General features: G+C 46.4%; 2 protein-coding genes across 3 annotated transcripts; one reads left to right on the top strand and one right to left on the bottom strand.

Annotated features, from left to right (window-relative positions):
• Nucleotides 1-1,102: 1,102 nt before the first annotated feature.
• On the bottom strand, nucleotides 1,103-8,499 carry ncbp3 (nuclear cap binding subunit 3). Of its 2 annotated transcripts, none has more exons than XM_046410597.1 (13): nucleotides 8,230-8,499; nucleotides 7,471-7,536; nucleotides 6,201-6,306; nucleotides 5,986-6,111; nucleotides 5,314-5,439; nucleotides 4,998-5,140; nucleotides 4,809-4,917; nucleotides 4,606-4,705; nucleotides 4,353-4,462; nucleotides 3,830-4,154; nucleotides 3,571-3,716; nucleotides 3,311-3,493; nucleotides 1,103-2,889 (listed from the first exon to the last, which is right to left on the bottom strand). In XM_046410597.1, exons 1-13 carry the CDS (start codon nucleotides 8,410-8,412, stop codon nucleotides 2,570-2,572), a joined length of 2,043 nt encoding a protein of 680 aa, XP_046266553.1. In that variant the 5' UTR covers nucleotides 8,413-8,499; the 3' UTR covers nucleotides 1,103-2,569. The 2 variants fall into 2 exon arrangements, with proteins under 2 accessions (XP_046266553.1, XP_046266552.1); XM_046410596.1 differs by having other exon boundaries at nucleotides 1,103-2,894; nucleotides 3,313-3,493.
• Nucleotides 8,500-10,519: 2,020 nt separating this feature from the next.
• On the top strand, nucleotides 10,520-22,480 carry pcf11 (PCF11 cleavage and polyadenylation factor subunit). The gene is made up of 17 exons (XM_046411240.1): nucleotides 10,520-10,925; nucleotides 13,153-13,278; nucleotides 13,615-13,797; nucleotides 14,442-14,660; nucleotides 15,209-16,215; nucleotides 16,486-16,669; nucleotides 16,985-17,387; nucleotides 17,490-17,633; nucleotides 18,176-19,482; nucleotides 19,593-19,659; nucleotides 19,848-19,973; nucleotides 20,077-20,197; nucleotides 20,272-20,455; nucleotides 20,992-21,147; nucleotides 21,448-21,540; nucleotides 21,909-21,944; nucleotides 22,029-22,480. Exons 1-17 carry the CDS (start codon nucleotides 10,683-10,685, stop codon nucleotides 22,227-22,229), a joined length of 4,800 nt encoding a protein of 1,599 aa, XP_046267196.1. The 5' UTR covers nucleotides 10,520-10,682; the 3' UTR covers nucleotides 22,230-22,480.
• Nucleotides 22,481-22,756: the final 276 nt, after the last annotated feature.

Genomic DNA, 22,756 nt, shown 5'->3' with positions numbered 1-22,756 from the left:
CTCAATCGACCAATCAAAACTCTGCTGTGTTTGTAAACAGAGCGGTTGTTTTCCACGTGTGTGTCAGTCTGACCCACTTCACTTCCTGTTTGGTTTCTCAGGTTGACACTAAAAAAGGGAACTTTTGGTGCTGTCAGTGAATCAGACACAGTCGGCGTGTCGTTCGTCACGTGACAGCAGATCAGATTCACTCCAACAGCTAAAACAGGATGATGTCACTTCCTTTCTTCCCAACAAATCAAACTGCCAGAACGTCAATGCCCTACGTTTGCTTTGAGGTATATGTACTTCACTGCTGTACTACGTTCATCTGATAATCAGCTCAATAAAACAAAGTATGATGTGGTACTGAATACTTCATTCATTGTAGTCCAGTGATATCACATACTCTGAAACACTCAGCATGATGAGTACTTTTACCTTTGGTACTTTAAGTATATTTTATGCTGATACTTTTGGAGTTTTACCTGAGTAAAAACTGAAATGCAGGACTTTTCCTTGTATCAGAGTATGTCTACACTGTGGTTTTGCGACTGAAGTACAAGCTTTGAGTACAGACGTGTTCCTGTTCTGGACGCTCAGCGTCCTCGAGGCGGCTGCTGAAGGAGGTCAGTACCTCCTCGGTTCTCTCTCAGCAGAACCCTCCATCATCCGACTCAGTCTGAACTGGTTTCAGCTCTTCTGTGGTGTTCTGGTCAGCTGACTCGTGCGGCTCGTGCTGATCCGATCTGACAGGACGCCGGAATCGGATTTACTCAACTACACGAAGATGGTTTATGTTATTTTAGGTTGTTCTTATCACGCTGATGTTTGTTCAGCTAATTTTTTCTTATCATTTTGGTTTTATTTAGTGATCCAAATGACATCAGCAGATGGCAAGACGTTTTGCCTTCACTGTTATACACTGGAAGGAAGTGGAGACGCGTCAGCGGTTCAGACTCGTGGCTGATGGAGTTGCTGCTCCTCACAGGATGAATACTGATCACGTTTCCTGCAGCGACCCCACGAGGCCTGGAGGACTTCGGGGGGGATTCTGTTTTAATAATATTTTAGCATTTTACGATTAGTGACACGTGTGAATGGTCAGAATAAAAGTCCAGACTGGATAGAAAAACATGAGTGTTTATTTTCTGTTTCGCAGACTGATCCACCAGGACAAACACTGCAGAGGTCTGGCCAGGGCAGAACGTCCAGCTGCGTTCCTGTTGGTCCACTCAGCCATTCAGTCGTCCTGTTGTGTGTTCACGATACTTTACATCTGATTAGAGCCGACACACACTGATATTATAGATGAGAAACTGACTGATTACAGAACTCTATGTCAGACATGTCGACTCTGGGATGTTCTATGGTGTCTCTGGAGGACAGACTGTCAAACATCTGTCCTCGCTCATGTGCTGATGGGCTCTGGCTCGTCACTACAGATTATTTTCATTATCCTTTCATCAATATTTTCTCAGTTAATCAAATACTGGATCCAGTAATGTTTGTTTCCTCCAAGGTGGCCAACGAAAAAGCACAGAATGAGACCATGCAATGAACTCTAAGAACGAGCCGACGTCTCCTCAGACACACAGTATGAAACTGATTTTATCATCCACCGGCTGCTGACTGATCGATTGGCTCTGAAACCTACTAAACCTGTCTGCTATATTCTGGTTTTCTGAACGGTTTTCAGCGGGTGGAGCTCTGGTGGAAAAAGGTGATGTGACCTTTTCGTGTGCACCAATCAGACTGTAGTAACTTCTGACTGACCACCTATCGATTACAGCTAACCATTCAGGTTAAACTTTATGAATAAAAACTGATCACTGAAGTGTAGCAGACCACATCACATCAGCCAATGATTTAATGATCTGAATCCATGACCAGCAGTGATGTCCCCTGATGAGGGGCCCTCAAAAGCTTCCTTTTAAAAAAAAGTGAAAAAAACAAGCCAAATCATGTAAAGCAGGAAGAGAATGACAGAGTTTCTTTCCACAAAGACAAACAGATTAAATAAAGTTTGAAAATGTCCCACACTCCCAGGAGAAACAGGTGGAGCTCTGGGTGGAGTCACAATTTGTTTGTGTCCCCTTGTGTCTTTTCCGTCTCCATTTTCCCCTCACCATCCACAGGGAAGACATGACTGGAAATCACAAGAAGCATAAAAACGTATGTTTTGCAAATGAAGTTCTGCACTGCGTTTGACATCGCAGCTGAAAGCGTTGGTCCAAGCGGAGGATGCCGAGGCCTGGTGAAGTCTCACAATGTGAGGACTGGGCAACACGTCCACTCCACAGGAATGATTTACTGATGATATGCAGAACAGCATTCTGAAAACTGGGCTCAGTGATTTCCCATGATGCTCAGTTGCAATTGTGTTGGCTGGAAACATTTGATATTAATCCACAGGAGGATGGATGGACGGATGGACGATGAGACAGAGGTGTTCAGGTGTCCAGAGGACGCGCGGTGGACCCCTTCGGCGGTCCTTCCATGGACCTCAGGCACACACAATGAAACAGTAGAAGAAAGCCCAGCACTGGCCTCAGATCAGCTCACAGCTTCATCTGTGCGTCGTTTGGGTTCAGGCGTCCGATTCGTCGCTGCTGTCGCGGCTGATCTCGATCTGCAGCGACGGTAGGTTGTCTAGCCGGCTCTTCTTCATCTTGTGACTCAGACGATCCTGTTTCTGCTTGATCATGGCACCCCACATCTTCTGCAGCGTAGAGTCGTCTTCCTCCTCAGCCTCGTCTTCCTCCTCTCCATCCCCTCGTTTCCTCCTGCCGTCGTTACCCCCTGAGGAGGAGGAGGAGTAGAGGCCCGACGACCGGCTGCTCGACCTGCGCTCATGACGTCCTGCACTGCCGTCGTCGTTTCCAGACCCGAGTCTGCTCCACAGGCCGCCTGCAAACAGGAAATGAGGTCACAGGGTAAGAAACAAGCAGCCTGAGATCCACCTGTAACAAACTGCGACTGATGAATCTGTTTATTACTGCGCTTTACTGACCGTCAATTTGATTTGTTAGCCTTGGAAAAGCCAACAGAGACTTTCAGTTTCCTCTCACATCTGACTGCATTTAATCAACCACTGATATACCAGAATTAGATAAGTCTTTTTTGTTTTTTTTAATTTTCTCGCTGTGCTCCTAAGTGATCATGTGGCATTTGAATCCTTAAATCTGCTCTGTCACTCCTGACATTTGGATTTTCTCATGAAAACATAAACACCACATTTATTGCGGTGCCTTCAAATCCCCAGCGTGTTTTTCTGTGTCTGATGTTGATTGATGATTGTCAGTAAGCCGAGAGGAGAACCGATCCTTACCCGTCTTCCTGTCTTTGGATGAGTTGGAGAAGTGGCCTCTGTTGTCCTGGCTGGCCACGCCCAGTCTGCGATGCACGTCTCTGACTGGCTCTCTGGCTGGAGGCGTGTCTCTGGTGGAGGCGGGGGAAGGGGAGCGTCGTCTGTCTGGAGAGTACCGTCTCTTTCCCAGCCGCTGTCGAACATCTATAAGCAGAGAAAGTCAAGTTTGGGCATCGTCTCTGCAGCAGACCCACCTGCTGATAATCAGCTCCAGCACCCACCTGTCTTTCCCCCGGCGGCCACAGGGGGGTGCTGGCGATGCTGAGACAGTCCTTGTCTTTTCTCCTCCAGCAGCTGACGGACATCTGTCACCTTGGAGGGCGATGTGGATTTGGGCCTCTGTGATGCTGCCCCCCCGATCCTGTTCCTGCTCACAGGAAAGACTTTTCATACTGATGTGTTTTTCAAAGTAAAAGCACAACAAATCTCAGGCCGTCTACTAGAAGACCACATGATGTCTGCGTTATGTTTCAGACTGACCGGATGCTCTTCAGGTGACTGTCCAGCTCATCGGCGTACATTGTCATCTTCTTGCTCTTCTTTGGTGATGGCGTGGAAATCATCTTCAGCTCCAGATCGTAGTCCATCTCATCCGACTCCGACCAAGGAGACGGAGAGCGCTCCGCCAGGGTTCGAGGCCCCGCCCCCAGCGACCGGGAGCCACCGCCCTTTTCACCTCGCTCTCTGTACTCCACCACCCTGTCGTCTGAGTCCATGTCCTCGTCACAGTCCTCTTCCTCCTCCTCCTCCTCCTCCTCCTCCTCCTCCTCCTTGATGGGCTCCTCGGGCAGGTTGACCAGGTCAGCTGAGGGCGAAGAAGAGAAGTGAGACTGAGCACCGTCAGCTGGACGACTTCAGGGTTTAGAAATGACTTCCTTTGGTCAGTATTCCACTTGCTGCTACACCCTGTTCACTCCACCTGCTGTCTGACTTTCTCTAAACTGACAACAGATCAGTCTGATGCTATGAGCTGCTCGTTGGTGGCGTGCTGAGCTGTTTTCACCTGAGTGCCGGTGTGTGTACGGAGGCGTGTGTCCCATACTGTCTCCAATCAGAGGCTTCTTGCTCTTGATGACGTCCCTCTGGATCCGCCTGTTGTGATACCTCCTCTTCCTGGGGAGACGGACGACAAACAGACAAACGAATAGAAAACTCTGAATCCGACTGGTGATCATGTTGATGGCTGACGTTTTACCACCAGATGGCACCAAAGTGAAAGACAGTAAACTAATCTGCCATCAGTGTTTGAGTCTCACCAGGAGTTGCTGAGGATTCCCTTCATGCCGCCGTAGTTTGGGTTTCCGTACTTCATGTAGTATCTGCTGCGACGAGCGGCACCCAGTTCCTTCTTATCATCTGCCCACCCACACACATACACACACACAGGCAGAAAAGCGATTTGAAATGAGACTTTCGTTCATTCTGCTCTTCACAGACGCCAATGCTGTCAGTGTGTCACCTTGTGTGGCGAAACGCAGAAAGAGTTTGTTTCCTTTGAAGGGTTTGATGGCCAGTCGCAGGTCGTTTCTCAGCAGAGACTCTCTCTCCGCCCCCGACAGGTCGACCATCTGAGAGACATCGATCACTTATTGGAATTGATCAATAAACCTCGTCAGTTCCGAGTGTGAGTTGTTTGGGTAAAATCTACCTGGCCGCCCTCCTCCTTTCTCTTCGGCTCCGCCTCTCCCAGGCTGTCTTTCTCCTCACTGCTCTTCTTCACCGTGTCCTCCTCATCCACCTCACCTTCCTCCTCTTCTTCATCCTCATCATCTGACTGTTGACCCTGATGACCTGTGAGGTGCAAAACACACTTCAGTTTTCCACATTGTGCCCCGGGGACACAAACTGAATGTTCACAGCCTGTTATTTTGACATTTTGGTGTTTGTTTCTGCTCATCCCCTCTGCCATGCGTCTTTCGTAGCGTTCGTGTACAGTCGCCTTATGGAAGGCACTGCAGACTGACCTTTGCTCTGTTTGCCAGGCTGGCTGGTGCTCTCTGTCTCCGTGGTAACAGCCTCCGGGTCGGGCATCCGGCTGCTGTTGACAAGGGCTCGGATGGATGTGTTGTCATCAAGCCAAACCACGTTGCCTAGGAAACACACAGGTGGTGTTCAGCCATCAGAGGGTGTGACTGACCTGTAAGGCCTCATTCAGACAAACCAGGCACTGAGGTGATCACACCTGTCCAATCACTTGGTCGTGCTTTTCCAACTCTTATCCACTCATTTGTAGTTTGAGCTAGAAACTCCATTCAAACTTTAAAATATTGCATATTGTTAATAAATTCTTATAAGTTCCAATAATTCTAATAAGTTTTATTAAGTTTTTAAATCCCATTCATATTAACTGGAGGACTTCCCACTTTTCCAGCTGTGCAGTTTAGCTCCCAGCTTACATGATTTCTGTGTCTTTCAGCCTTTCCACATGTCCCCCAACTGTTCAGATTTGTTCCCATCTGTCTTCAAGAAGTCCTCTACTCATTCACTATTTCAGCCCAAAAACGATTCAAACCTCATCATGTTCCACATCTTGTGACACCACTGACCAATCAGAACGTTGCTAACTGAAAACATATCAGCTGATCGCTTCTCATCAGTTTCAGGAAGTTCAATTTTCATTCATGTGTTCTACTCACAGGATGTGTCATCGATCCACTCAATGTGTGCTGGAGGGTATTCCTTAAAGTATCCAAAGACATCCTGCGTGCTCATGTCATCCACGCCCGTCACGTGGATCGCCTCCAGGCGGAGTTTGGGGATGGCTGAGCACCACAGAAGAAGACAACAGGTTCAGCAAATACACGGAGTCACCTGACTCATGCGCAGGTCAGGTGAGTGTTGGAACTCTCACCTTTTTTCATGATGTCTTTATCCAGAAAAACATTCCTCTGATCACTGCTCTCCCCCCCACAGAAGTGAAAACGTCTCGCTCGCTTCTCTTTTCTCTCGATCGCCTCCTGATGAACACGCACACACACACAGTCATCTTTCCATCACTTTTGGGGACATCACACAGACTTCCATTCATTTCCTGGAGGCTTAAACACTACCTAACCATAACAATTAACATTACTCATCTAATCCTAACCTTAAAGCAACTCTTCATCCTCATATTTAATGATTTATGTTGTGGGGACTTGCATTTTGTCCCCATAAGTATGACGGGTCCTCACAGTGTGACTGTGGAAACAGATTTTCGTCCTCACAACTACAGAAATACACGTTTACACACACACTTTCATCACACTGTTTCCTGTGCATTGAGCACTTCAACTTGCAGCTCTTCACGGCATCATCACGGAGAGTTTGTGCTGGCAGTTTGTGACATTCCAGAGCTGAATGTGGAGGCCTCTGAAGCCCCTTTCAGACTGCCAGTCAATCCCTGGAAAGTTCAGGAACATTTCCTGCAGGAGGTCAGGAATTAATATGCCAACTCACATTCAGCAAGTGGAATAATCACATGACTCTGCTGATGACCAAACTGAATTTATCATCTTTGTTTCTGTGCAGTTCAGCAAAGCCCTTTGAATGTTCCTGTTAAACACAAATGTTTCTGAATCAAGTGGATCACAAAAAAACACCACAACTTGCCCCTGAAGGTGGCCTAGAGGTTGGAGAAGCGGCTTGTGATCGGAGGGTCATCGGTTCGATTCCTCCACCGGACGGGCATGGTGTGGTGGAGTGATTAATGTGAAAAATGCCCTTGAGCAAGGCACTTAACCCCGCAATATGCTCCCCGGGCGCTTGATGCTGCCCACTGCTCCTGTGTGTGTTTCACTGCATGTGTAATTTGCCGGGTGTTGCATGTGTGTGTTCAACTAAGGATGGGTCAAATGCAGAAGACCAATTCAGTGTGTGTATGTAAAGATATATATACTGTCAATAAAGCTGATTCTTCTTCAATATCAGACACATTACAGAAAACTGGCAGCAGACAAACAGCTCCTCACACCATGATGTAGTGTGTTCTTCTTCTGTTGATTATCAGGACGGCTGGCATGAACGTCAAGTTGATCTACATTGCTTCTGAAGTGATTTAACCGACAAATTTTCAATCTCTGCACTGCAGTAATGGAGTGAAATGGATGGAGGACCATCTGCGTCTGTTAGCATTGGTGTACCTTTGAATTGACATCAATCCCAGTGATGAACGCTCCTGCCTTGTTCTCATATCGACGGCTCGTATCCTGCAAAACAGAAGTGAAATTTCTCAGGATTTCAGTGGTTTTAATGTCTGCTTGCATTTCAAAATTTTATTCCAGCTCATCAGGCCAGCTGTCTGTTTCTCACTTTGATATACTGACATTTTAATACTAATTTGACCAAGCAACATAGTGTACCTGTTACTGTCCCTGCCAAACAAAAGGCAAATCAAAGCATAACGAAAAGCCGTTCAAGAGCCCTGTTCTGTTCTGCTAGTGAGAAGATTCTAAGACATGTAACCACTAGATGTAAAAAGAGTAAAAGTTGAACAAATATCTGAAATCGCTGATTAGGAATCGATCGAAATGATAATTCGACTGGGAACGTATCGAAATCCTCACGCATTTTCAGCTGCCTGCTTCCTCAGCCCCTGAAAAACATCTAACGTCCAGTTTGCTAACTGAAATCTTGTGCCACGATCCCTCCATACAGACACGGCAACTTACAGCAACAAGTGACTGAAAGCAACCAGCAAACACCGTCTGCTACACAAACACATCCTACATTTAAACGAGTCCGTGTTAGAGCAAACAAGTCCTTAACAGCCACGGTGCAAACAACTAGTTCCCGGAGAGAGAGCCGGGAGTCGAAGTTACCACAGGCCGACACTTCATGCGTTCCGCTGGCCACAAGACACGCCAGTCCCCTGTCTTAGAAGGCCTTGTCCGGACCCTTACCGGCAGCAGTTCCTTCAGGGAACGGTTAATGGATACGTCCTCGGCCTCCAGCTCTCCCTCCTCCACCTCCATCGGTTCGGCTTCGCGGACATCTGTGTCTGACTCGGAGTCAGAGTCCGATTCGGAGCGGTCTGAGCCGCTGTCTGATTTCACTGACACCCGTAAGCTACGCACTGCCGCCATGGCGCTAGCCGCGAGCGAACAACGGCTTGCTGTTGCAGTTGTTTTCTTAACCCGGAAATGGTCCCAGATCCTCCCACTTCTTCTTCGTCGTTATTATCACTGTTACAGTAGAGTATTAGCGCCCCCTATTGAATGGCGAGTTCATTTTTTCAGTTTTTAAATACGTGTCTCATACTCTATTTATGTGTATTAATGCTTCTACTGATTCATCTCTCATCTATTTTAACTAATAAATGAATTAGAAGCATAATAAAAAAAATCCATCTGAGCCATATTTCACTGCAATTTATCAGATGGTTCTTAAATAATTTTAAGAAAAGCTGGTAACAGCTGACGTGCCCTTGAGCAAGGGCGAGCACCCAACCCCCTAACTGCCCCCTGGACTCCTGATATGGCAGCCCACTGCTCCTGTGTGTGTGTGTTCACTGCATGTAGTGTGCTGTGTTGCATGTGTGTTCAACCAGGGATGGGTTAAATACTGAGAAAAAAAATTCAGTGTATGCAAAATATACTGAAGTGAAAGTGTGTGACTATAATGTGAAAGGAAAACTGCAGAATGACCCTGATGGATAAGCGGTATACAAAATGGATGGATGGTTCTGAATACTGAATACTTCCTCCACCTCAGCCTGTTGAATTAGATGACAGTGAAGCAACATCTCTATACTTTGGTGTGTAATTGTTGTGTCTAATAATATCCCAACAGTCTGGAGCTTTACATGGCATCTGTAATGTTGACAGGGTTAAGTCTCAGATGATTTAGTCTTTAGTTACCTAAGTAATCAACACTGATGCCTCAGATGTTGTTAGCCCTCATTTCTTTGTCTAAATCATCCCTAGGTATAGAGCAAATACTTCTCGTTCAAATTTCAAATATTTCAGGTATATTTTTATTATTGAGTTGATGAAAAAGGAACCAAATAGCCTGACATGTAGAATACAGAGCAGCCCATAAATCAGACGCATCTGCAGAGCTTCAGTAAATGTCATGGATTAAATGCTGGAAGCAAATCATGGAGTCACAAATCAGAATCAGAATTTCCTTTTCAGTGCAAAAGTGATTAAAAAAAATCACTGCAGACAAACATCATTCAGAGTGAAAACACAGTGTACTTTAAAACACTACAGTTTACAATAGCTAATGCCCAGAATGGAATTTAGATCCTGTTAGAAAAGCTTATTAAAAAGCATTAATCATTTGTAACTCGCAGGCACAACTCCAAATGTTCTGACTCATCTCTAATATTCAATATAAATTTTGGTGCACATGAAAATGTTTTCTTACTTTGTAAATGGCAGAGCAGAAGCAACATGTTACCAGTCAAGTCTGCAAAACTTCATCTTCTAAATGACTTATATTCATAACATCTCATGGAGCTGATGTTCTTTGGATGTTGCTTACTTTCATTCTCACATGTAGTTGTACATTGATCATGTAGGTCAATTACATGCTTTCATATAGTTGCATATCATCAAGTCCCAGAAGCCAGTAGCTCTCTTAGAGAATGCTTTTTGGGCTGGTGTTCAGCTTATACTCTGGACATGGACCCAGTTCTTAAAGTAGCCCATGTGATTCTATGACCGTTTATTGTCCACTCAGCTCCCACACAAGCCACTAACTTTCATCATGTTTCATCGAACATGTGCAACAACTAACATCTGCAATAATATCCAACATGTGCAATATATTCACTTCCTTCATTTTTGTTTTTATTCATACCACTGACATCTTACGTATTTATGTTTATTCTTGATTTTGACATATGTAGGGATGGTAGTGTACATCACGCTTAATATTTTAATACATCTGATAGTTTACATTTATAATATTTTCACACATGAGTATACTATTATACTTAAATATTTAGTTGGTATTGTTAGGTTAACTATCAGCTAAGGACGGAAGTGAGACGCCATGCTTGACCTCACGTTGTTATGCTGAGAAACACTTTTGGGCCGTGTCTGTTCGTTATGCAATGATAAGCTTTCCATACTACAATGTGATTGGCTAATTTGTGTGGCTGTTATTGTATCCAACCAATGAAAATCCAAAGACCGGTCCGAACTGTGTAAAATAAGCCAATGGGAGTGCAGGACGTCATGGTGGATCTCAAATCTGCGTGTGGCGTTTGGGGCCTGCAATTACAGTCGCCATCTTCTTGTCATCACAGACGTACGGAGAAGGACGACGGCCACCGAAATTTACTACAAACCCAGCGTCATTTTTCTCAGAGACAGGGTCGAGTCAGAACAGTTAGTTACATGAGTACATGGACTGCCTGCTAATCGATGCTTATGGTTTTGATAAGGCTGGTATAGGTTTTCCCGGGTCGCTCAGCTCAAAGATGGACGACAAAGCGGCGAGGGAAGACGCCTGCCGAGAGTATCAGTCCTCGCTGGAAGACCTGACATTCAACAGCAAGCCGCACATCAACATGCTGACCATTCTGGCCGAGGAAAACATCAACTTCGCCAAGGATATCGTCGCAATTATTGAAGCGCAAATAAGCAAGGTTTTTATAAATATAGAATACTTTCAATTTCAGATGATTGTCGATTTATGTTGTAAGTTAACGTTAGGCCCGACGATGTGGTGTTGGCTGTTAGCTCCCAGCTAAACATGGCGGCCAGCGACATGTCAACCAGCTACGTTACATTCCGTTGTTGTCCTGTATAGCAACGCTACCGAGTGGCACTGCAATCTTTTCACTCAGTTATTTGTATTAAAGTGAATATTCGTTTATTCATCAGTATATTTCGTTTGCTTCGAAGTTAGAAACTATTTTGAAGAGTTTCACTGTCGGAACACGTTGTCGAAGTTAGTTGTAACTTGGTGAGCTCTCGGGCCCAACGGAAGTTAAAATCCACCGTTTAAACTTAACTATTTATGTTGGATATCGCCATTAAGTCGGTGATAATCTGTTGCTTTGAGGTGAAAACACACTAACGTAATGCTATGAAAACGTAGTGACTTGAAGTCGGTAATTTCGAGCTTTTGAGACTGTGCTTACGTCGTTGTCCTGGGCGCAGTAGTTTCATGTATTGTTTCAGTTGATTCAAAGCAAGCTATTTTTTTTGGTAAGTTGCACAGATTTTATCAAGAACCCATAAATAAAGGGGGACGATGATATATAAATTAAAGAAATATTTGCATGGCCCAGCAATAAACCATTGAGTTTAAGTTTATTTGCTTTCAAATGTTTTAATCTTAAACGTGTGTGTGAATTTGACTTATCTGAGACTTTTAGGGGCTCCTAGAGTAACGACCGAAACACAATGGCCTTTCAGTTGTGTTTTCAGCCTTCTAGCTTAGCTCCTGTGTGTTTGTGAGGCACACTACAGCCTTGACAATCAGGACAGACTGTATTCAAGCTAATGTTACAAGATTAAGGTTTTATACTGATGAATCACAATAACCATGTGGACTCCTGGAGCTTCCTGAAAGATTGACTATAATAGTAGTCTGACCAAATGGACAAATTGCATACAGTGCTGTAGTTAGAATTAGCTGCTTGAGTTACGGTGGATTTTGACTTGACATTTGCTGCCCTGGCTGTTCACAGCCGTTACTGGTATTTTGGCCCTTTGCTACTGTGTTCTCTGCAGTCATTCTGTCTGCTGATTGAGGCCTGACCACATCAGTTTTTTTCAAATGGTTACCAGTTAAAATAATTGTTAATAAATATTGTCGGGTAGCTGCTGTTAAAGGCAGGAGACGTGGCCCCTCCACCTCTTGCAGAAATGCATTGCAGTCAGCAGTTTCCTCAGTAACTCTGTGGTTGGTGTTTGCACTGTGATGCCTGGCAAAACGAAGCTTTGCTCACTTGAAGTCTGATCGGATCAGAAATTTCAATGCATTAATTCATTAGTGGATTTTGAATTACTGAAATGTCATTGAATGGTTAAAATGTTATAATAAAAAATGTGAAATGTGCTTTTTGTCATTTTTTATTTCCCAGTGTAATTTATTGGTATGACTCTGGTTTACATTTACACAGCTGAGTCTGGACTGGTTGTACCAACAGTAATTAGTCAACTGATGCTGCACAGTTCAGTAACGCAGACTTGTGCTGAAGTGTGCAGAATTTAACTGCCTACAGATCATGTGATCTATTCCCTAATGAGTTATTGAAGGGAGAAAAACATTTTTGAAGGGTAAAAGAGTGTAAGTGAATTCAACTCGCTGGGTGTGGATTTCCAGAGTGAAGCTCGTTGATGTGTCATCTGGGTAAAGTACAAAGAGCGGTTTAAGCAAAAACCCCTCTTTGGAGGTAAACTGTTACTCAGTATTGGACTGTTCTTTTTTTTTTTTCCTTTTTTTTTTTTAAACCCTTCATGGACAAGTTTTTCCCCTTAACTCTGGGGAAGGATCGTTACAGAAGTCCATCTTTACAAACTCTGAACTGACTGATCATTCACAGAAGATTTTTCCTGGTTCTGGATTGATCACAGGTGTGGTCACACATTCAGTGCAGTGATGAAGGAATTGATTTTTTTCCCCCACAATTTTACTTTGATTGCAGAATGAAGAAAAAATGGACCACTTTTTTTCCTGTTTTTTCTCACTCGCCACAGACTTTATTTTTGACTTTTCCCAGACTTAGTTTAAAATTCTCACACAGAGAATGGGGGGGGGGTCACCCTGTTAATCTTGTCAAGTTGTAATTTGAGCATTTGTTCTGAAATGTTGGTTTTAACCCTTGTTGTTTTCTAAACTTGTTGAGTTCTCTATTGCTCCAGGCCCCACCTACCGAGAAGCTTCCAGTTTTGTACTTAGTGGATTCCATAGTGAAGAATGTTGGAGGAGAATACCTTGCAGTGTTTGCTAAAAACCTAATCACTTCATTTATATGTGTCTTTGAAAAGGTACAGTTCTCTTTGCTGCTGTTAGCCTTGTTAAAAAGTAAACACTAAAAGTCTTTAACAGCCCACGGCACTACCCTCCTCTTTGTTGTTGCTTGCTTTTACATGATCTCCTGTGTACTTATTACCATAATTTAGTCCTGCTATTAATTTTTTTTCCTAGAAAAGTTTTAGTTATTATTTTACCTTTTCAGGGAGTTTTAACACAGTATTTTAAACCCTTTAATGGTAGTGGTCATGGAGCTGACGCTGGAACTTTTATATTAGCTTTGATGATGCTGACGTGTGTTTCAGGTTTTGATTGGTAGCTCTGGACCAAGTCATGTCCTCTGTTTGTAGGTGGATGAAAACACTAGAAAGAGTCTGTTCAAGTTGCGTTCAACGTGGGACGATGTGTTTCCCCTGAAGAAACTGTACGCGCTGGATGTCCGGGTCAACTCAGTCGACCCGGCCTGGCCCATCAAGCCACTGCCGCCCACTGTTAATGCCAGCATTCACGTCAACCCCAAGTTTTTAAAACAGGTGTGTATGTGCTGCAGACACAACATCAGATCTAAATGGGTTTAGATTTTTTTCCTGTTGTTATTAATTTATTCCAAGCCTCACAACAAACTTTTCTTGAAGACAGAAAACCTCTTGCTGCAATGAGATCAGCTCTTCTCAAACAGATTTATTCAGAAACATCTGCATTACACTCTGCATGCACCCGCAAGACTGACAGAAACACATGGAGTGCAACACAGCGACAGGCAGAACAACATGAAGACATCACATATTTTTACTGCAAGAAATTAAAAATTTCAAATGATCTGTTTTTGTAAATTAATTGATTAACAGATTTAAAAATTAACTCATCATTTCTCCTATAGACTGATATTGAAAGTAATTTGCTAAATGAAATTTTAAGAAGTAAACAAATGTTAGCAGACATTTTTGGAATGGTTCATCCCACAAAAGTGTGTTTCCTTACTCTTGTATCCCCTGTGTATTTGAAGGAACAACATCAGTATTGATTCAATTTTAGACAGTTCTTTACACTTAATAAATCTACAAGCAACCTGTAACCAATCTGTAAAGTGGAATATCTCTGGCAGCAGAACTTGGGCTGAGGTGTTTCTGATTGAAATGCTGTCCTCTGACTCTGTATGACCTGGGTGTGTCTCCAGTCCGAGGAGGTGTCCTCGCCACAGCCTGTTCCTGCCCCTCAGCCTTCGACACCACCTGCAACAGTAGAGCCTGCTCCCCAGCCAGCCCCTGCTGTGAGCCAGTACAGCATGACCCAGGAGCAGCTGATCCGGCAGCAGCTACTGGCTAAACAGAAGCAGCTTCTGGAGCTTCAGCAGAAGAAGATCGAGCTGGAACTGGAGCAGACCAAAGCCCAGCTGGTAGGTTGAATGACTTGATTCTAATTCCAGGTCTGCTTTCTGATGCCACTTCCTGCCTTACTATACCAGCGTGTTGAGGAAAAAAAGGCATGTTGTTATTAATGTCCAGCACGAGCTGGTTCTGGGTCTTTGTAACTGGTGAGTGCATTATTCTTACTGACATGTCTGTGCTATCCCTTTACAGCATAACCCAAAGTCTTTAACATTACTTGCTCATAATTCCACTTGAAACATTAATGGCCAAGATATCCATGTAGGAATTAATATATCCACTGTCCTGCTCTTTAAATATCACTACCGGCCACCGAAAAACTTGTATCAGTCAACCACTGTGTAGCATCAGGAGAAACCTGCAGCTCTGGTGTTGAACAGGAAACGTCAAGCTGTGCAGCAGCAGTTTGGCATCTTCATCGTTCTTTCTTGTGGGTGATCTAACTTTGTTTCCGCTTTGATTCTTAAGTTATCAGTTAGCCTTTCTGTTCACCTGCATGTTCATGTTTAAGGTCCTCTGAAACAGAAGCACCAACAGTTGTTGAATGTGTCTACAGGCTGGTGGATTTGTGTTGCCAACATCAACTCCAGTCTCCACCCCAGCACCACCCAGTACGGTGCCAAAGCCTGCAAGTCAAGCTGCCCCAGTGGTTCGACCCTGGATCCCTCCTCAGACTCAGACAGACACCAAGTCATCCACCAGAGACCCCCGTCTGAACCGCCCCGGGCCCCCAGCTGCCTCCCAGCCCAAAGAACAGCCTGCTGGGAAGAAAACAGACGCAGCCACAATAGGAAGTCCTGCTGCTGCAACACCTGATAAATCCACCCGGCCCGACAAGGCCAGGACCCAGAGGAAGGAGGTGCTAGAGGAGAAGCCTAAGTCCAAGTCCCCATCTCCGATGGCTAAAAGTGTTCAAAGTAAAACCAAACCTGTGGAGGCTGAGATTCACAAGTCAGGTGACGGCACAAAGAAAGATCCGAGGCTGAGAAAACGCACGCAAGACAAAACTGCAGAGGCCAAGGACGACGAGCTGAAGGAGAAGAAAAGATGCACTGACAAGAAGGAAAGAGATGAGGCTGCACGGGGAGCAGAGCCTCAGAGATTCACCAAAGGGAAGCTGGTGAACGGCTCGGTGACCAAACACGAGCGTGATGAGTCCTCAGAGAAGGCTGAGTTCAAGTCTGGAGGCAATGCCCGGACGCATGCCAGAAAACGCACCCGTTCGCGCTCCAGGTCGCGCTCCCCCACCTCCTCTCCAAAGAGAAAAGACAGACGCTCGCCCAAGAGCAGAGCCAGAAGCAGCTCCTTGTCCCCGTCGCCCTCTCGCAAATCCAGCAAGCCCAGGAGGATCCGCACAGACGAATCAGAACATGGGAAGGCCGGCCGAGAGGACAGGCTCACACCCAAAAAGAACCAGTTGGAGAGCAGGAGGTCAAAGAGACCGGCGGAGGAGCGGCACTCCGAATCCAGAGAATCTCACTCCCCACGGAGCCATGACGGAGGAGCCAAGGAGAACAAGGACGCTCCTCATCGCTGGAGGAGCGGCTGGGAGGAGAGCAAACAGTGAGTCCATTTGTCTGTCCATCTTTAACGCCACTGGTCATTTCTCCCTTGATCAAACCACAGTTTGGTAATGTTGAAATGTTTCACCAAAGGCCCAAATCAAATGGACAGAAATTGCATTGTTCCTCGCTGAAGTATTTTACCTGTTTTAGACTTCTGGTTGTTTTAGTTTAGAGTCTAGTCTGGTTACAGATTCAGATTTACTACTTTTCTTTTTAAATTTTGCCATCTGTATTTCTGGAAGTAAAAACTAAATTTGTGTTTGTTAAGTCTGAAGCTGTCGGAGGAATCTCACACAAAGCCTGGTCCTCCAAGACACAAGCAGTATGGCACCCCGAATCGCCCCATCACTGCCACTACCCCCCGAACCCCGAAGCATCGCCTCAGCGTGGATGCCAACCTGCAGATACCTGAAGTTCTCAATTCTGCCTCTAAGAAGGACCTGCTCAGGAGGGTATGTCACAGTCATGGCTCACACAGTTGTTCTACAAATGTAGGAAGGCTTTGTTGATTTCAGAGAAGCTGAACCCTCAGCAGACAAACGTGAAAACAGAGTCTGCAGACACAATTGGGCGGGCGGGTGGTTCATTCACAGTCTTGAAGACCTTTATGGGTTCACAAAACTTGACCTAGGTCTTTTGCTTCCATGAGCAGCTCAAGGCTTTCAGAGAAGATGGGGAAAATGTTGGATGTTTAGGGAAACAGGTGTTGAAATTTTTCTTTCCTACTTGATGTCTGTCTAAAAGTTGTCGTCTTGCCGTCTCTGTAGGCCAGTAAGCGTCTGGAGAGTGGGGAGATTTCCCAGGAGGATTTCCTGAACATGGCCCACAAGATCAAAAATTTCTTCCAGTACCAGGAGGAGAAGCAGCAGCACTGTGAGAGCTGGGATGACTCTGGGAACTTTAAAAAACAGCCGCTGCTGACCACCCCCCCCTCCACTCAGCTCCGCCTTCACGACGGCATGGATGCAGCAGAGCTGTCCTACTACGAGCACAAGTCCAAGCTGAGGAAGACCCAGGTCACCCGTCCAGCTGCTGGAGAGGAGTGGGAAGCTGAAGAGAGTCCAGAGGAGAGTGAGGAAGCAGCGCAGGGTGAGAAGAGTGGTGGTGGCGGCAGGAACGTTGGACAGCCACCATCACATAAATACAACCGGCCACCACGAGACAGGCAAGGTGAGCGGAGAGGAGAACACGGGTTGAATTAAAGTTGTGAAGAAGCCAGTTGTTTGGTTATGTGGTATGTCACTGATGTCCGGTGGTTGATGACACTCGCAGGTGAAAGGCGGAGTAAAGAGCGTGAAGAGACGCGGCCTCCGCTCGGCCCCATGATCGAGGAGTACAACCACGGCAAAGAGTTCCCCACTCTGAAATCCCTACCAGGTCTTCGCTTCAGGAGGAGAGCCGACCCCAGAGAGTCCAGTAAGTCTGCTGCTCTCAGCAAATCCATGACAATGTGTTGATCTGCTCAAAGTGACACAAGAAGGCAATGTTCTATGTTATCTTTACCCACAGAGAGGTCAGAGGTCAGGTTCTGGAGCCATGGTGTGTCAGGGTCTCGATTAGTGATACTTCAGCAGGGTTAGACGCTCTTCTAAAGAGATCACAGTTTACACACTTACACTTAATGAATTTCCCTCGAGATCAATAAAGTATCTATCTATCTATCTATCTATCTATCTTAATTAAGGCCTCGGTTATCATTCAGTTATTTCCAGCAGCGGCAGTTGGTCACAGTAGATCTCAGGAGGTCATTGGAGTCGTTACTGAGTTAAGAGTTTAGACAGTGAAAACCGATTTGGTCCTTGTTTAGATTTCTTCTGGCTGATATGACCAAATGTGGAATGAAGCTCATACTGAGGGAAACACCACAAATCGTGAGTGGCAGGAAGTGACAGGGACACTGACAGAAACACTGACAAGAAGGCAGAAAGAGTCCTGATGAGTTTTTCTGTTGGTCCCAGGTGAGAGAGAGTGGACGTCTCCGCTGATGGAGCGCCAGCGTTATGACGAGCAGAAGAGCGGCTATGATGCTCCGCGAAGGTACGGCCCACCTGCCGACTCCAGACACCCCGACCTGCGAAGACCAGAGGGACCTCCACCCTCTGGCACTGTGGTCCACAGGAACTGTTCGAGCCCGGCAGGTCTGGACCCGCCGGTCCCCAGGTTTGAACGTGAGCGCCTGTCACCTTTACACCAGAAAGAGTCAGCAGAAATGAGCCCAGTCCCACGCTTCGAGAGCCCCAACAGTGAGCACTCTGACGACGGACCCCTCAATCTGAATGTCCCCCCTCCTCACCCTCATCCTCCCCCCAAATCCATCCTCAAGGCACCGGGCCGTGGAGGACCGCTGTCTTCTGTCCGGCAGCACAGTGACTCCCCAGGACACACACCTCCTCATGATGGAGGACACCCCGCCTCCCGGTACGATGGGCCTGGACACATGGGCCCCTCCAGACCGCACCCTTCAGGGTGGTATGAAGTTGGCGGCCCTGGGCACTACGATGACTCATCACGGTTTGATGGGCCGCACCACAAGGGTCCTGGCAGATATGATGGTGGCCTGCCCCATCACAACATGCCCGAGCGTTTTGATGGACCTGGGCGATGTGACGGCCCCCACATGTCTCACGGTCCAGCAAGAGGTGGAGATGGTATGGGGCGGTTTGATGGTCCCCCTCACCCTCAAGGCCCCGGGAGGTTTGATGGTCCTGTTAGTCAGCAGCCCCCTGCGAGGTTTGAGGGGCCAGGACACTTTGAGGGCCCCGTGCAGCGCTTTAATAATATGGCTCATGGTCCTGGGTCTGGACCAATGGGCTTCCAGCAGCAGCGGCCCATGCGCTTCGAGGGTCCTCCAAACCAGATGGGACCGATGAGGTTTGAAAGCCCCGGACCGATGCGCTTTGATGGGCCTGGTCAGCCAGGGCCCCGGTTTGACATGCCCGGTGGGCCCCCACTCTATGAGTCGGCCCCTGGCCAGCAGGGCCCCATGAGGTTCACTTCCCAACACAACCTGCAGCCGCCTGTGAGAACATTGGCCCCGCCCGTCTACGACAATCCCATGGTCCCTCAGCAGAACCTCAGTATGGGCCCCCAGCGTTTCCCAGAGCCTATGAACCCTCAGTTCCCTGCAGGGCCGATGACGTTCCAGGGTCAGCCGAACTTGCAGCAGGCAGGAAACTTCAATATGCAGCCTGCCCCGCCCTTCAGCCAACAGGCCCCCGGCCCCTTCTACAATCCTGCCGCCCCCAGCATCAGCATGCAGCAGCCGGTGAGTGACGCATGACCTGGTCATTGTGTTCCTCAGGGGTCTCATCTGGTCCTCAGAATATGGAGAGTCAGTCTGTACTTTGTCTTTCAATGTTCTCTCGGTGTTTCCAGGTAAACATGATGACAACCCTCAACCAGGGCTTCCTGCCTCAGAACGCAGTGCCTTTCAGACAGCAGGGTAAGAGTCACACTCACCTGATGCGGCACAGCAGACACCTGATGAGACACTTTGTTCGTGGACTTCTGCACACAGTGACTGTGCATTAAACACGACATAGCAGCTGTCTAACTGGAGCTCTTTGCTCTCCGTGTTTTCAGGGTTAAGACATGAAGTGTTTCTCATTAGATGTTTTTGCTTCCCTGCAGCTCCTCCTGTTGTCCCCCCAGAGAACCACTTTGGTCAGGTTGATGTTAACGACCTCCTGTCCAAACTCATCTCCACTGGGATCATCAAGCCCTCGCAGCCCGACGCGGCGCCAGCTGCTGGCAACGGTTAGTGGGTCGTCTGAGTCCAATCTCTCTGAGCTTCCATTCCATTATTTCCATTGTTTGGTTCTTTGACTAGTTGAAAATGCTTGAGTTTTGATCTTTCCAGAAACTTCAACCACAGTCCCAGCAGCTTCACCTGTGGTGGAGGAGGAAGATGAGGAGGAGCCGGAGGTGGAGGAGGGGGATGTCCCAGATCTCACCAGCTTCACCATCGAGGACATGAAACAGTGAGTAGTGGACAGATGGACAGAGTGAGGAGCAGTTTGCTGGCTCAGTGTTGTGACACTTTGCATTTCCTCAGACGTTTCGAGAGCGTCGTGACCAAGTTGTACTCGGGGAATCAGTGCTGTCTGTGCAGCATGAGGTTCACTGCCTCACAGACCGACATGTACGCCGACCACCTGGACTGGCACTTCAGACAGAACCATGCTGGGAAGGTCGCCAGCAAGAAGGTCACCCACCGCCGCTGGTACTACAGCCTCAGGGTGAGGACACACACTTCCTGCTAAAACTGAAGATAAGATAAGATGAACTTTATTGATCCCACAGTGGGGAAATTCACTTGTCGTGGCAGCTCACAAGAGCAGAAAAGGTGCAAAAAGTGTGCAAAAAATAGTATAGCGGTAATAAATTAACAATTTGCAAGGTACAGTAAACACTGTACAATATACAGCGATATACAAGTCCTCATAAGGGAGGAAAAGAAGACTAGACCATAAGTTATTTAAGTCTGTAAAAGAGAGAATTTTCCTCGAAGAACAATGTTCAGTTTAATGAACCAAAATGTTGAATGTCTTGGCTGCTGGGATGACGAAGAGTCCAGGTGGGCTCTGGTGTGACGCGACGTTCAGTCCTGATGTTCAGACTCACTCGTCACAATGTGGGAACAAACACCAGGACCAGGTTAGGGCTAAGCCTGTGGTGGTTACAATCCGGTTACATCTCAGGAACTGAATCAGAGTGATTATCCTGAAGTGATGGAAACGTGTGTGTGTGTCTGTCCGTGTCCGTCCCCCACCAGGACTGGATTGAGTTTGAGGAGATCGCTGACCTGGAGGAGCGAGCCAAAAGTCAGTTCTTTGAGAAGGAGAACGAGGAGGAGGTTCAGAAGAACCAGGCAGCTGCCAAAGAGAAGGAGTTCCAGAGTGTGAAAGCCACCAAGGACCAAGTGGGAGAGGTGAGACATCCCACACTGCAGCCAGTCAGGAAGCTGATCAGTCCAACACAGTGCTGATCAGAAGCAAAAGCAGGGAGTACTACTACAGTGTACAAATACTCTTACGAGTTAAGGCTTGTGTTTAAAGGAAAAACTGCAGAAGTGTACTTAAAGTACTCACGCAGAACTGACCAATGGAGAATAAGGAATGTGGTTGGATTATAGGCTGTGTTCATGTGTAACAATACCTCACTGCGTTCTGATCATTTTTTGTTTCGATAATTGGACTCCTGCAACTTTGTGTTGTTCTTCCTCCTGCAGTCATGCGAAATCTGTCAGGAGCCGTTTGAGACATACTGGGTGGAGGAGGAGGAGGACTGGTTCCTGAAGAACGCCATCCGGGTCGACGACAAGGTGCGACACCTTCACCAGACTGAGAAAACACTGCTCTTTCCCTCTGGCCCTGAATGCCTCATCTCTTCATTTATGTCTCCTTGTGAAACAATCGAAGTTACAGTCCTGAACTCGTTTTGACGTCCGTCACCGCTTTACGAAGTACACATGATACGCACTGTTGTGTTCACACTTTCAGGATGAACTGCAGTGACTGCTGATCTCACATCAGCTTCAGATGCACTGTTTATCATGCTAACAGGCTAAGCTAAGGTGTTCCCAGCCTGTAGCTCTGACCTGAGACTCCACAGTCAGCTGTTGTTCTCACAGTTCAGGTTGTGTTGCTGAGATGAGGATCACTGAATGTCTGATCTGTTTTCCCTCCACAGAACTTCCATCCATCCTGCTTTGAAGATTATAAAAATGTGAGTAACCGAAGAACAAATGCTGTCAGTTTAGATAACGATGAAACCGCTGCATGTTTGACCTGCTGCTGTTTGTCTCCTCAGTCGTCGTACATCGATGTCACGCCGTCGCCCAACAAGGCGCTCACCGATCACCCGCTGAGCGCCTTCATGAAGACAGAAGAAGACACTTCCTGTTCTGCTGCAGTCAAACAGGAAGTGGAGTCAGAGGCTGTTGAGGTTCCTGATGTGAAGGAGGAGGAGGTTGTAAAGGACGAAGTGCAATCAGATCAAAGTAAAATGTAACGCTGCTGCTGCCTCACCTTCACCTTTTCTTTGCTTTTGGAAAGAGAAGGTGTTTTTATCGTGCCGAGGACGAGTCCTCAGCAACGTAAACCTCAATACATTTTTGTATTTGGATTCTGCGTGACCATTTCAGGTCTTTTGTTCTGTGAGTCAAATTACAACTGAACTGTTTATTTAAAAAAGAAAATGTTTTGTTCCCTCTGGATGAACGATGTAAATGATTTAATTTATAAATTAAAGTATTTTTGGTATCTCTGGCGTAACAGTGATTGAATTTCACAGCTGCTGTTTGCTGTCTGTAAATAGTTGAATTGATTGGTTGGTAGTTGCAGGTGTTGACTCGTTTCTGGCTGCATTAAAGGTAAGCATCTTCTGATTGGACGACTGAAGACGCAGCTGCTCTTCAGGAAGCGTTCGTGTGGAGCGTCGGAGTCGTTTTTCTTCTTTTTGTCTGGTCTCGTTGACCTTCAATAAACGAGTCTGAAACTTGTTTGTGTGAACAGTGATTGATCTTTGATTATTTTATT

The sequence above is a fragment of the Scatophagus argus genome, chromosome 14, assembly GCF_020382885.2.
Source record: "Scatophagus argus isolate fScaArg1 chromosome 14, fScaArg1.pri, whole genome shotgun sequence".
Taxonomy (NCBI): Eukaryota; Metazoa; Chordata; class Actinopteri; family Scatophagidae; genus Scatophagus; species Scatophagus argus.
Note: the sequence above shows the minus strand (reverse complement) of the source record. Positions and strands in the feature narration are given on the sequence as shown.

Coding starts and splice junctions, on each gene's coding strand:
- ncbp3 (XM_046410596.1), bottom strand. CDS start 8,412: ATGGCGGCAGTGCGTAGCTTACGGGTGTCAGTGAAATCAGACAGCGGC. Junction 4,463..4,605: donor GGAATCCTCAGCAACTCCTG/GTGAGACTCAAA, acceptor CCGTCTCCCCAG/GAAGAGGAGGTATCACAACA. Junction 3,494..3,570: donor GGCCGCCGGGGGAAAGACAG/GTGGGTGCTGGA, acceptor CTCTGCTTATAG/ATGTTCGACAGCGGCTGGGA.
- pcf11 (XM_046411240.1), top strand. CDS start 10,683: ATGGACTGCCTGCTAATCGATGCTTATGGTTTTGATAAGGCTGGTATA. Junction 16,216..16,485: donor GGCTGGGAGGAGAGCAAACA/GTGAGTCCATTT, acceptor GTGTTTGTTAAG/TCTGAAGCTGTCGGAGGAAT. Junction 21,541..21,908: donor CCATCCGGGTCGACGACAAG/GTGCGACACCTT, acceptor TTCCCTCCACAG/AACTTCCATCCATCCTGCTT.